Genomic DNA, 12967 nt, shown 5'->3' with positions numbered 1-12967 from the left:
TGCCTATGATTGTCATGTGTTACGCACTGCAGTCTGCTTTATGGATGTTTACTTGTTTATTTTTTTTCCTTTAGGAGTTCAGATTTACATAGAACTACATATACTGAATATTTGTTTCTAAAAATTACTCTTTAACTCACAAACTAGTCACTTAGCTACTTGTTAAATCAAAGATTATATAAAAGTGTTTAATTTTGAATGAAAACCCAATAAAAGAATCGGTCAGTGTTATGAAAATAAAACCATCTGCAATATTTCTTTGTCATAAATGACTATTACAAATGAGACAACCGCAAAGTAAAACTCAACACATAGTTTATTGGCATCACACATCAAACACTTTTCATATAAAGAGGGAATGTATCAAGTATAAACTATGAAAGTGCAAATAGCATTTCAAGGATTAGTTGCTTTACAATAGAAAATCTCAATGAGTTACAAAATGTTATATACCTTTTTTAATTTTTTTTTAATAAATCACCTGAACATATGAGGTGACAGTATAAAGTGTGCCCGTTACATGCACAGCATACTACTAAAGAAAAAGGGCAACGCATGTTATCTCCTCTGATAAAAGCACTTCCATTAACCAAGTCCGACAAAGTTAGTTCCATTAACCATATGGCACCCAGACACTTATCAAAGCAATCACTATCTTTAGACTTAATGTTGCTCTATACATCTGCAAGGGGACAGAGAGAGAGAGAAAAAGGTCATTTACTTCAGCCAGACATCAGTCTGTACAAGAACATAATCACGTCTTAAAGGTAAGACACTGACTAGTGTGTTTTAGTTCACATGGGTTACTCACAATCCATTATTTAAATGAATTATCTTTATTCCAAATAAATACCTACTTTATAACTTTCCTCACACACAAGCGATACAGAACAGTAGGTTAACCTATTCTGAAATCAGCGCAGTGATTTTTAGATGCTAAACCCCGGGAACCACTTCAGTGTAGGGCAAGAAGTCTTACTGCACAAACCCAGAGAAATAAAACCTTTCTTCAAAATATCTGGGAATAAGATTTTTTCTTTAAAGTGTGACTTCGTCGTTACAACGTATTTCACCAAATCGCTAAAAAAAAGAAAAGAAAAAAAGAGTCAGTGTCATCTATTAACATATCACCACAAGAGCCAACAAAAAAGCCTCTTGCTACAAACATTTCTGATGAGCACATGTCTGAACACTATCAACGGCAATGTGAGAGAAACGACTTTAAGGTAACAGGTGTTTTTGTTTACACTGTCATTTTTATTTTTTTTTTAATTAGCACTCAAAAAAAGTGTGAAAAAAGGAAAAAGTGAATCATGGTGATTTACACAAAGGCACTGTGTGTCTCAACTCCAGAGAGAGAACCGTTTCAAAGACATGGACTTCCCATGAGGATGAGATGCTGTACACATTCATGATTTTTAATTTTTTTCTCCCCATGCATTACCCTGCAGTCCGGAAAATCTGCAAAGATCTGAAAGGCTTTGCTTATTACTTTTAAAACAGGACCCAGAGATAAATTACAGTGACTTGGGCGTGAGTAATTAATTTACCAGAGTCTGAATACGACTGCCTGATTTCAATGGCCTTCCCTGCGGCGTATGAAGCAGACTTCTCACTGTCTACTTAGTCTGTCGCGCTCCACGTTCGGCTGCAATACTCAAAACATTAATTTAAGACAAGCTACAATGGAATTCAGAACATGCTGTGACAAAGGTGCAAACTGAATCACGAGCACTCCCTCTGGGCCCGTCAGCATTCGTTGTTTTTTGATTCAGCCTGTGTTGGGGAGTAATAACCACTGTCAAGTCCATTTTGAAATGTTTTTGAGGAGGCCAACTACTTTTCAGTTGAATAATTAATCAAAATTTTGCCAATGTGAATATTTTACATAAAGTACAAATCCATTAGGGCCTGAAGCCTCAGTTCTACACGGCTCACGGCAGCTTTTAGCCAGTGACATTTTCAGAGTATCAATCAGCTGCAATCTCAAAGAAAATTATGGCTCAACACTTTCACATTAAAGTTTAGCTGAGTGGTTGAGATTGTAAAAAGCAGGCACAATTTGCTTTAGAGAATCCACTTGGTGACTGCAAACTGTGCTTTTGCTAGTCAGTGTTTGGCACCCATGAAGTAGGCAGAATTGGACAGGAGCGAGAACCATCTCAGCCGGCTTTGTTTCGATTGAATATTGGAGCAAACTGTTAATCTGCTCACTAAGTACAGCTGAATTACATCAGACCTGATCCAGACTGATACAGTAGGCTTTTAGTCCAGTGGAAAATAACTATGTAGGTTAAAGTTTCTAAAGCTCCTAAGTCTCTAAATCTGATATTTAAAAAACAAAAACAAAAAACGCTACTTATTTGTATTTTTACTAGTACAAGACTTGTTTTATAAGTCACCCTTGAAACTGGTAACTAACTGTGATCTCTTCTATTTAGTACTTTCTTTGCAGAAGGCTGACAATACAGTAAACACATCTTGTTGCACTTAAATCTGAATCTGTGTCTTCCCCACTTTCTGGTCAAGTATGACACATTCCCCACTCTGTTTACATTCCACCTGAATAGCTAGCACAGACGTTCCTCCTCTTTATTCATTTTGCAATCTGTAGTGGTTTTTGGCCTTCCTTAAAAGCTCTTTGCCATCTCAGTTAGAGAGATCATACCAAGTGCACTTGATCTTCCCACTCAGATGAGCTGGTGCTTGGCAGCTGATCAGACACAGAGTCACATCGCGGAGTGTCGACGTGGCACACCTTTGAGCCTCTGCGCTCGGCATGGCCTCCGCTTGCGTCATGGGCTCCCATGTAAGGTAGCGGCATGGTGTCCAGCCCCACTAGATCTAACTGGGTCGGTCTCTCAGCGACAGTGCACTCCTTCTCCTCCATCTCACTCAGCCTCTGAGAGCAGAACCCCACATCTGCCATCACCTCCTGAGGCTTCCTGTTTTCAGGGAAGACGACCACCCCGACATTGTCATCGTCTTCTCCTTCGCCCCTATGGAGTGAACCCGGGACTGAGTCGCTGTCACAGGAGGTTGGGGGTACCAGAGTGATACCTTGAGGATTCATGTCATGAAACCAAGCCATGATATTGCCCAGCAGGTTAGCGTTTGCTGCTAATGCAGAGGATGAGGATGGGTCGTGGCTGCCACATGTGGTTGAGTCTGTTGTGTCGGTGGAAGAGAAGAGGCCTGTTGAAGAGCTGCTGCAACCAGGAGCCACTGGTATGGGCACAGAAGCACCGTATGCCCGATGATGACTGTCACCGTGCTGTACAGGGATAGCAACACCGGTGGCAGCAGAGTACTGGCTGCTGATGTTGCCAAGTTTCACCAAGTTATCTCCCAACTCCAGCAGTTCTGAGCTGCTTAGAGAAGCTCTGGGGGGGACCTCGATGCCTGGAGCACTTTGCTCAAGCCTCGAAGGCAGGGAGGTGCCAATAGCGCCGAGTGAGGCTTCGTTGGCAAGTACTTCATGACTGGACACACTCCCGACCATCCCTGAGTCCTGGAGTGACAGCTGAATAGCCAGAAGAATGTTGGGGTCATCGTCATCCAGCGAACCCAGACCCTGCAAGAATAAAAGGATCCAGTGTCGTAGAGCATCAGCAGTTTTCAAACTTAACTTTAAGTATAACCTGCAGCACCTATTGTTAAAAAAGTTCACAGTAGCAGCAGATGGAGATAGTGACAAGGCAAGGAAAATAGCAGCTGCTGCAGTTTTGACACTTTGACACACAAACCTGAAAGCAAAGACAGTTTTTCTTTATAGCTGCTTTGTTGCAGTCAGCTCACAGTGGGTTTTAAGGTTTTACATTTCCAAAACTATCATTACCACTCACTCTGTGTTTATATATAAAGTCCCAGCACACAACATCGCTGCATCACTCAGTATGTTTCAAGTCATTCATGCCCCAACCCCAGTCCAAAAAAAAAAAGAAAAAGAAAACCCCGTAGGTTTCAGTTTCAAATATTACTCTTTTATTAACTGAACATTTGGTGAACTAGTGAATATGAAACCGCTAAGAATCAAGACGACATTAATAATTCACAGTACTAAGACAAAAATGCCTTCAGGAATAATTTCAACTACATTACCGTTTGAGCTCGAGATAAATGTTTACTCACCATCATAGGACCTTGTCTGCGTCCACTTCCAGCATCCTGTGTGTCTTTATAGGAAAAAAAGGAACAAAGAAAATGTCAAACCTGGTTATTGAACTAAATCAATGCAGGATAAATCAATTTACTCAGTTTAATCTACTGCTAAGTATTCAATTTAGTAACATCATCTTGAGTTTAGTCAACACACTGATGAAGGACCAGCAACCCGTCACAACCCCAGGAACTGCACTAACTGTATCTGTATCTGTGAGCAATTCCTCTTTGCTCACAAAACAGAACCTATTAGCTACCCTCCAGTTTTATCTATTGTTTTCAGTCCATACAGCCTAGATAAAAGTACCACGATGATGGAGAAACACAAAAGATTAGAAATGCTTACTGAATTCAAGCAAGTGTCATTTTTCCAGAAGCTCTATTTTGGAAAAACTAATTAGTAAAAATCAATATTTCTAAACAAATAATGTAACTGAATCATTGCAGTGCACCTGTGCTTGTTTAGGTACCGGTGGATACTAAGACTCTTCTCCACTTGACACAATACTGCCAGGGAAGCATCTGACTGGATCTTAATATTTTTGGCGCATTAACCATGACTCCAACAACATGAAAAAATAAACAGATCTGGAACAGATTGTAAGGCCTGAATTCACCGAAGAGCTTTGAAACGTTACCATTTAATTGTCTGTTTAAACAGACAGTTCTTTAAAGTTAGACATTCTTAATCCACACAGAGCTAGAGCCTTAACTTGAGTGCAAGAAAATGAGGCTTGAGGTAAGGAGGATGATGATATGGTGGAAATGACAGGGGAGAGAAAGCAGTAGTGAAGGACGAGAAAGAGATAACGAAAACATCAGCCACTGTATTCAAGATGGTGGGGCTTCGCAAACCTGCACCTGCACTTATGCAATTCTGATGGATTCATTCAAAGTTAATAAGACTGTGCCTTTAAAACAAATTATAAAGCAACAGAAATGTGTGTTTAATAGTAACAGAGACTTTTAATACTTTCTTTGGCATTTCTTCTACACCCAAGTAATTTAACTGTAACTTGTCTACAGCGTTTTTCACTTCTTTGTAACATCACAATTCAAACATGGAAACAAACATCATGAGTCATGCTTCTATTCAACTCATCCTTTGAATTACATGCGTCACTAATAAAAGAAACAAAAATCAAAGTTCATCACAATGTGATTTCCTGAGAACAAATCAAGAAAATCTAGCTCTCAATTAATCTCATTCTATACTTTCAAACCACACCATCACTAAGATGAACTTCAATAGGTCTTTTCTGCAGTCTCTAGTTCTCAGTTTATTAATGTCCTACCAGAACAGTTTCAGATTAGAATAATTCTTATAACTCTCATTTCTAGAATTGACTTCTATAAAACTTCCTATCACATGTACACAGTACTTCCCTATATCTATCTTTAAATAGTTTTCTACTCAAAAGATCATTCCACCTTAAATGCTTTGTATCAGCCATTACAAATTGCACTTTGACCCATTCCATCCATCTGCTGGGTTTTTGTTTTTTCCATGCTGCAGTCAGTGTGCCATTCCAGGATGTATACCAATTGGACTGATAACAAATGTAGGCTTGATCTTAATTAATCACACTTTTAATGAATATAAAAATATTCTTTTCACTAAGTGTTTCACAGTCACACTGCACTATTAGAAAAATGTATCCATGATTAGAAACAGAGGTCTCATTTTTTCCCAAGAATATAGAATAGAATTTTGACGTTCTTTTTTAATTAAGATGCAGTTTTGATCTATTATTCTGATCTATTATTCTGATCTATTATTCTCTAAGCAATTTTTTTGCTGAGAGCCTGAAGCAGCTGTGATTATAAGAGATGACCAATTTAAGTTAATTTAGCTGAACAGTCGATCAAATCTACCTGAGGGCCATCGAACCCTGCTTTAATGAAAGAAATACAACTCAAGGGAACTTTCTAAACTTTACAACTTTTATCTTTTATACACAAACAATCAAAATCTTTTGTAAACATTGCAAACCTTGAGGTGTCTAAATCTGCGCACTGTCTGTGCACCAGATAGTTGTTATAGTCTCAGGCGTTTGGACCCAATCTAAAAATCAGACCAACTAGAACCCAGAGATTTTGCATTCAGATGGATCACACGATAAATTCACGTGGTAACTTAAGCTATGCAAATAACAAGCTGTGACAAGGGAGAAAAACTGAATATCACGATGTGAAATAGCCATCACAGGAGAAACCCTGTATAAAGTAAAGTACCTAAAGTGCTGTCGCTGAGGTCGTCAGGGTCAGGTGTGTTGCTACGGAGACTGGACATGTCGCCTCGCCGCCTCTGCCTATGCCGCCGTCTGTACTGGAACTCTGCGTACTCCTTAAAATATAAGAACAATCATTACTATAAAAATGCAATGAAGGAGATTTTTACAAGGAAACTGATTCTAGCAGGTTTGAGTTAATAACACTGTGTGTGTGTGTGTGTGTGTGTGTGTGTGTGTGTGTGTGTGTGTGTGTGTGTGTGTGTGTGTGTGTGTGGTTGAGGGGACTATATGCAGGTCTTTGATTCATTCACTAACTGAAACCACTTACCTTCCCTTTAAACCGACCTTCTTGATTAGCTATGTCTTACAAACACAAGACGAACATTATGTGGGTGTGCCTCTACACTCATGAGAAAATATCTGATAAGCAGGGTGTAGAGCAGTCTGATGCCTGAACCTGTGGTTAACAGGGATTATTTGCACATCAGCTGACCTCACAACTTGAAACTTTGGTCAGATTAGCATGGAAAAAAACGTGGCAAAGGAAAATAGTTCCTGTTTATCCCAGCACACAGGTCTTATTTTGAGGTCATATGGAGTCTATGCTTTTCTGGTTGGCAGCTACTTTGACTGCACAGAAAGATGGGTGGTCTTAACAGTTTGGCTCATTGGTGTGTAGCTCTTCAAAGGGAAAAGCAGTGAATTTGTCTGTTATCTAAATCAACTCAAGCTAACATTTTTGAAATGGAATTCCTGTAAAGTCAAAGTCATAGATTTAAAACTGTGAGATGGCACTCATCCGTAGTCAAGTGCCAAACGAATGAAAACTCCAGTGCTGTTATCCCTCTTAAAGTACTGATAAATGCATGACCGCTCTTCATGAAAAAGGCTACATACACCAAATCAACATATCGGTACCTCTGCACTCTTTATTCAATCATCTCAACTGCCAAACTCACTGAGTAACATGCAAATATCATCAAAAGCAAAAGCTCTTTCATGCTTCCACCGTGCTAAATATAACCCACTATGAAGTGATGCAGGTTTTATAAGAAGCATGGAGGAGACATATGGAAGTGTGTGAGGCAGTGTCATCTGGCTTTGTTACTATGGTGTTACCAACTACTGACAGTGACTGAGAAAGAAGCTTTTAACCAGCAGGCAAAAAACAATAACAAATAAAAGCTTGGTGTTCAGCATCTGCCATCAGTATCTACTGTATGTCTATATTAGTATGTTCCAAGCTAAATTTAATCGTTTTTGCAACATAAATACTTTCATCAGCTGGCCTATGTATTATAATCATTAATGTTATTGCACAGTATCGATGCACATTAAAGATAGAGATAATTAGTAGTTAGCAAAATCAATGCATGCAGGGATCTCCAGCTTGTTAAGAATGTCAACCAATGAGAGACAAGATAAGTATCACGGCATGTGGCACCTGACTTCCTACAAAATAATGGCACATTTTAGAAGAAGCAAAATGCTAAATAGAAAAACAAGAGCCGCTGTACGTAGTTTTGTTATCATGTCAGAAGACAAGTTACTGTTTTAGATCTGTTGGCTTAGTTTATTGGCTGATTTGAATAATAATAATATTTTCTGTGGTGCTTTCCTGACAACAGATCTTTTTAGCACACATATTTTGACTCGTCATTGTAAATGAAGTGCAAATGTATAAATGTGTTTACATTCCATTTACGAAGGGTCCTACTGTACTGCATGCCGCTAAGTGACTTACAGGGCTTACTGGTATATTTAATGTAACTGAGTCATCTTTAATTCATTTTGTGCTTTATTTACTGATACAAGTCAAAACATCCCCCCTTAAAATGTCTATTGGCCATTGCCAGCTTTGAAATGTTATAGGATTTGCACAGAAACCCCAGAGGCTTATTTTGGTGTGAGATTTGAATTTTCAGATAGAAGCTACACGAGCCTAAGCCAAAAGAGTGATGGCGCTCTTAAGCTGAGCAAATTCTTCTGAAAAAAGAACTGTATGTTTAAGAACTGCCACAGTCTAGAAAAATCAATAACAGACCTGTAGTAGTATCTGCAATGTACTGACATATGCACCATTACCAAGTGCATACATCACGCTGGGCAGAAAAAGAAGACAGGTCAGTAATCAAACCATTATGTGGTCGACACTTTTATGACTCTAAGTGTTAACTACAAACACCTGTTACTAATGTGTAATGATCAGGCGCAACCTACTTAGGTGTTCGCCAGCATACTGTGCTTTTAATCATTCCTGACGGTTGCACAGGGAACACTGAACCATCTGGCTTGCTCCAGTGTGTTAAATAACATGCCGATCTCTGGGTCACCAGAAACGTTAAAATGATTTAAATATACATACTGACTTTATTAAAAGATGTCATATGACACTGTATAATTAATTACACAACATAATTATATCTAATTATGATTTATATTTCTGCAATAAATAAAGTAATTTCTTGAAACAATAAGTACTCTCTATTAGCAGAAATAAGTGTCATTACAAATAACAGGCACTTGCTGAAAGGGCACTGATTAAATTAATATTATGCATAATATATGTTTTACAAATATAGCTATACTGTACTATACTGTATAGGGCAAACATCACGGCATCAATAACACTGACAGTTCATGATATTAAAAATTCCACATTAACAAAATTAAACTTCCAATGGCATGCTGAAATCTGGGAGTGGCTCCACTATTACATTCAAGAACAGTAACGACAGGGGGAAAACAAAAGACAAACAAACCTTTGTTATCCAAAAATAATTTGTGACCAAGAGAGGAAGTCTGTGCCTTTGAGAAAAATTAACATTTTAGGATTAACATGTCTTTTTCTTCCTAATTTGTACCAGTAAGTTTAATAATGAGTCCAAATGTGGTTTCAAAGCACTTCAGAGCACACAGCAACAACCTGAACAAGCCAGAAGCCGGTTTTGTTTAGAAACAGTGGCACCAATTATGACATGTGGGTGTGAGTGTAAAGGGCAGCTGCAAGTAAACCTGGACCAATACAATTATCTGGCTACATTTGTTAGCTTTAAGTGAATTAATTTTCGCTAAAACAAATGGGAATCACCAACTCTTACTATGTACCTCTAATCTGTTTAAATAACCCAATCATCTGACAAGGAAAAACCCATCATTGGCTAAACCACTCAGTGCACAAAAAGACAAATGCATTTTGTTCAAGTTTACAGTCCAACCAATCAGCTTTTACCTCAGGTGATGCAAAGCCTAAATACTCCCAGTCCCACGTTCCACCAGCAAAACTGCCAAAGACAGAAATTAATGGCAAACTTGTGATAGCTGAAATCACACAGGAATTGGCTCTCAAAATAAAATAAAAAAAGAAGTAAAATGTGTTATTTTAACAAAGTTAGGTACTGGTCTGTATGCTACCTTCGCCTTGGGGCTTCAGGTGAGTCATTAGGGGCCACTCCCCTGGCTACTGAGGCCAAAAACTCTTGCCTCTTCTGTTGTACCAGACAAGCCGCACGGATGATCTTGTGGCGTGGTGTTCGCAGGTAAGGCCTGTTAACCTTTTGTGCCAAGTCCTCAGTCACCATCTCCAAGTCCGTCTGGGGGCAGAAAGACAGGTGACTTAGCAATCACAGTGTACAAATGCAGGATTTGAAGTTTCAATTTAACAAATGTACTTGTGGGGCAGCTGTTTATGTATCTACTTAAAAAAAAACTATTACTTTTACAGGTGTTTAAGGAATTGTAAGACCTATGGGAGCCGTGCCGAATCATTCTCCAGCATCTGAAAGGCCACATTATAAAAACTAGCAGGAAAGTACATCCTGTATCTATATGGGTGATCATAAATTATACAGCACTAGATGTTTAACTAAAAGCTGAGATGTGCAGATATAACTGGGGAAGATTGTGAGAATCATGCAGTAGAAAGCTTTAGTCTCACATATCTAATGGCCTAGACCACTGTGAACATTTGTCTTTCCTCTCACTAAGTAAGCCTGAAACCTGCATAAGCTCGTAGATCTCTTTCTTTGTGCTTTTGGGCTCCAGAAAGAACCCATAAGGATAAGAGCACTTGAGGATGCGGCGAGTCTTTAGTAGTTCTAGGACTGCATCTTCAATGAATGTAGTGTCAGGTGGGCCTCCTTCCCCTGGGAAAGAGAAGGCGGGAGAGTCAGATAACAAACATGAATATGGGATATGCTTTTGTACAGGACACTCATTACTCTGCCTCAATTACTTCACTTTGCTTTTGAGCCGATTAGTATTACATGACAAGAAATCCTGAAACAAAGCATATGAAAGAACTCCTTGACTGTACTAAAGCACATGAAGAGACTGCACTTTTAAGTTATAACTGAGGTGTCTAGTATGATGGGAAGTCTGGGCCAAGAACACTGCTGGCCTTTGATGAATAGTGACTTATAATTCACTTTTTAACAGCTACTGAGATTAAAAAAAAAATAAAATTGGAACCTAAGGGAAAATCATTTTCTTCTCATTTGAATAAATCTTTTCACTAAATGTGTAAATTAGCAATCCAGACATGCTGAATAGAAGACAAATTTATATCTGAAATAGAATTTTTATCTGCATCTCAGATTCTGAACTGCGTCAGAAAACACAATAGTGATGGCCAAAACTGATTATTGGAGACTCAAAGCTGTCGGCAGTCGTATTATGTAGGATAAACTGTGCAAACTTTCAGTTAAGCCAAACTCATGAAGACCGACTTGGAACCTTTTCCATTTCTGCCAGCTGACAGCCGCTATGTGAGCTAACTCCACTGCAATCAGAGTCTACTGCTTTACCTGATGTACATCAGCATCACTCAGCTAACTAGTCAGGCAGAAACTCCCTTTACTGACATGATTTTGAAAAAGTCAAGTTAAAATGTTATCTTTCTTGTAACCTCACACTACTGAATGCTTAAACTGAATGCTGTTGTTAAAATAATATTAAAACACCTCAGTTTTCTATCCCTTCTCCTCTACTTCCAAAAGCTCAATATTAAAGAACTGAATTAGGATTGGTATAATAAAGGTTGACGCCGTTACGGCAGACTGCATACTCACTTCCACTTAGTGCTCGACTAAGCTGCTCCATCTTCTCTTTGGCTGTTTTTAACAGACGCTGCTCTAGCTAATGGGAGAAAAACAGAAATTTTACTCAATAACAAAAATGATCTTGAGGTTCCTGCTAAACCAAGCAATAGAGAGAATGCCATATGAGACCAAATAAATTAACAACAGATTTATTTGTGATGAACAGAATGCAAATATACCGTATGTTAGTTATGTTAAAGTTAGAGCACTGGAGAGTATCCAAACTATGGGTCATGCACCAGTTTTACACAAATACTCACTGTCTGCATTCATTGCATAACAGCTGCAAATGCAACATCACTGGAAGACAAAGTCTGGTCTGTTTACCTGATAGCTGTGCTCGTGGTTCTTGAAGCGTGTGTAGTAGTGCATAAAGCGGTCGAGTTCCTGAAAGCTCTTGTGTTTTTTCTCAGCCTGCAAAACAGTGATGAGACACCAGCCACAGTCAAACTCCTGAGCATGGTGTTTCTTCTCACAGAGAAAGCTGAAATACTTTAACTGTAAGGAGCAAAAGTAAGTCCACCAAATGATACTATTTATGTGTGACTAGAGAGTACACGAGAGACTGGTCAGTAACCCTCTGGCAACCAAATGCAAACAAGTGCAACACTGTTTACCTCTTTGCAAGCAGTTTCACTTAGTACCAGCAAGCAAACCCTTCCAACGAGTTGCCAGCCAGTCAGAGAATATACATCTTTCAATAGTAACGACTGGTTACCAGGAGGTCAGTGACTCTTGACGTACATGACTGTGGTTTTAGCAAATGATTTCACAGTAACTGCTATTAACCTCGAGCAACCATTGGCAACAAGCAGGAAATATTTTTCCCTAGCAACCAGCAGTTACCAGGTAGTTGCCAACTGGTGTCAAGGCCTACATTACTATATACCTGTGTGTTATATACTTCAGCTGCTCAACTCCTGATCGTGTAGGAGTTTGCAGACAGACAGAGACTTGGTGTATTACAGTAAGACTGGGTTGTGCAGCAAAATATATTTATCAACTCTGCACAGAAAATCTGTAAATAATTAACTATTCCATCATGCGATTCAAGGAAAATTCCACCAATTTTATGTATTGCCATTCTCCAGGCCTTGGAGAGTACTACTGCAGATGAGTAAACAGTTATATCATTTCTTCTCTGGTTCCACAGGGACTTGCACAAAATCTGATAAATTGCTATAAGTAATGTCACTTAGGTCAATGTCTGAGTTTGAGAAAACAGAACCAGAAAGCAAGCTTACCACAGCTCTGTAGACGGTTGCTCGTTTTAAATTTAGCTGAGGAGCTTGAAGGCTTTATTACCGTATTTTCACGACCATAAGGCGCACTGTGCTAAAAGGCGCAGTCTCAGTTATGTGTGCCATTACTGTATTTAACACACACATAAGGCGCACTGGACCATAGGGCGCATACAAGTACCGTATGCGTATTTAAAAATAAAGCGGGAGCAAACCTGAATTCGGTACCTTA

At 39.0% G+C, this 12967-nt stretch overlaps 1 protein-coding gene across 4 annotated transcripts in view; it reads right to left on the bottom strand.

The window, feature by feature from the left end:
* Window positions 1-298: 298 nt before the first annotated feature.
* ankib1b (ankyrin repeat and IBR domain containing 1b) overlaps window positions 299-12967 on the bottom strand; it is a 35766-nt gene continuing 23097 nt past the window's right edge. For all 4 annotated transcript variants that reach the window (XM_005743156.1, XM_005743157.1, XM_005743155.2 and 1 more), the window contains exons 13-20: window positions 11822-11908; window positions 11465-11531; window positions 10395-10540; window positions 9810-9988; window positions 9628-9679; window positions 6397-6508; window positions 4132-4175; window positions 299-3574 (exon numbers count right to left, since the gene is read on the bottom strand). In XM_005743156.1, the coding sequence (XP_005743213.1) occupies window positions 2663-3574; window positions 4132-4175; window positions 6397-6508; window positions 9628-9679; window positions 9810-9988; window positions 10395-10540; window positions 11465-11531; window positions 11822-11908 (1599 nt within the window). In that variant the 3' untranslated portion in view covers window positions 299-2662. The remainder of the gene's footprint in view (window positions 3575-4131; window positions 4176-6396; window positions 6509-9627; window positions 9680-9809; window positions 9989-10394; window positions 10541-11464; window positions 11532-11821; window positions 11909-12967) is intronic.

The sequence above is a fragment of the Pundamilia nyererei genome, unplaced genomic scaffold, assembly GCF_000239375.1.
Source record: "Pundamilia nyererei isolate P.nyererei 1_Seehausen unplaced genomic scaffold, PunNye1.0 scaffold00128, whole genome shotgun sequence".
Taxonomy (NCBI): Eukaryota; Metazoa; Chordata; class Actinopteri; order Cichliformes; family Cichlidae; genus Pundamilia; species Pundamilia nyererei.
The sequence above is the reverse complement of the archived record's forward strand: the minus strand, read 5'-3'. Positions and strand labels throughout refer to the sequence as shown.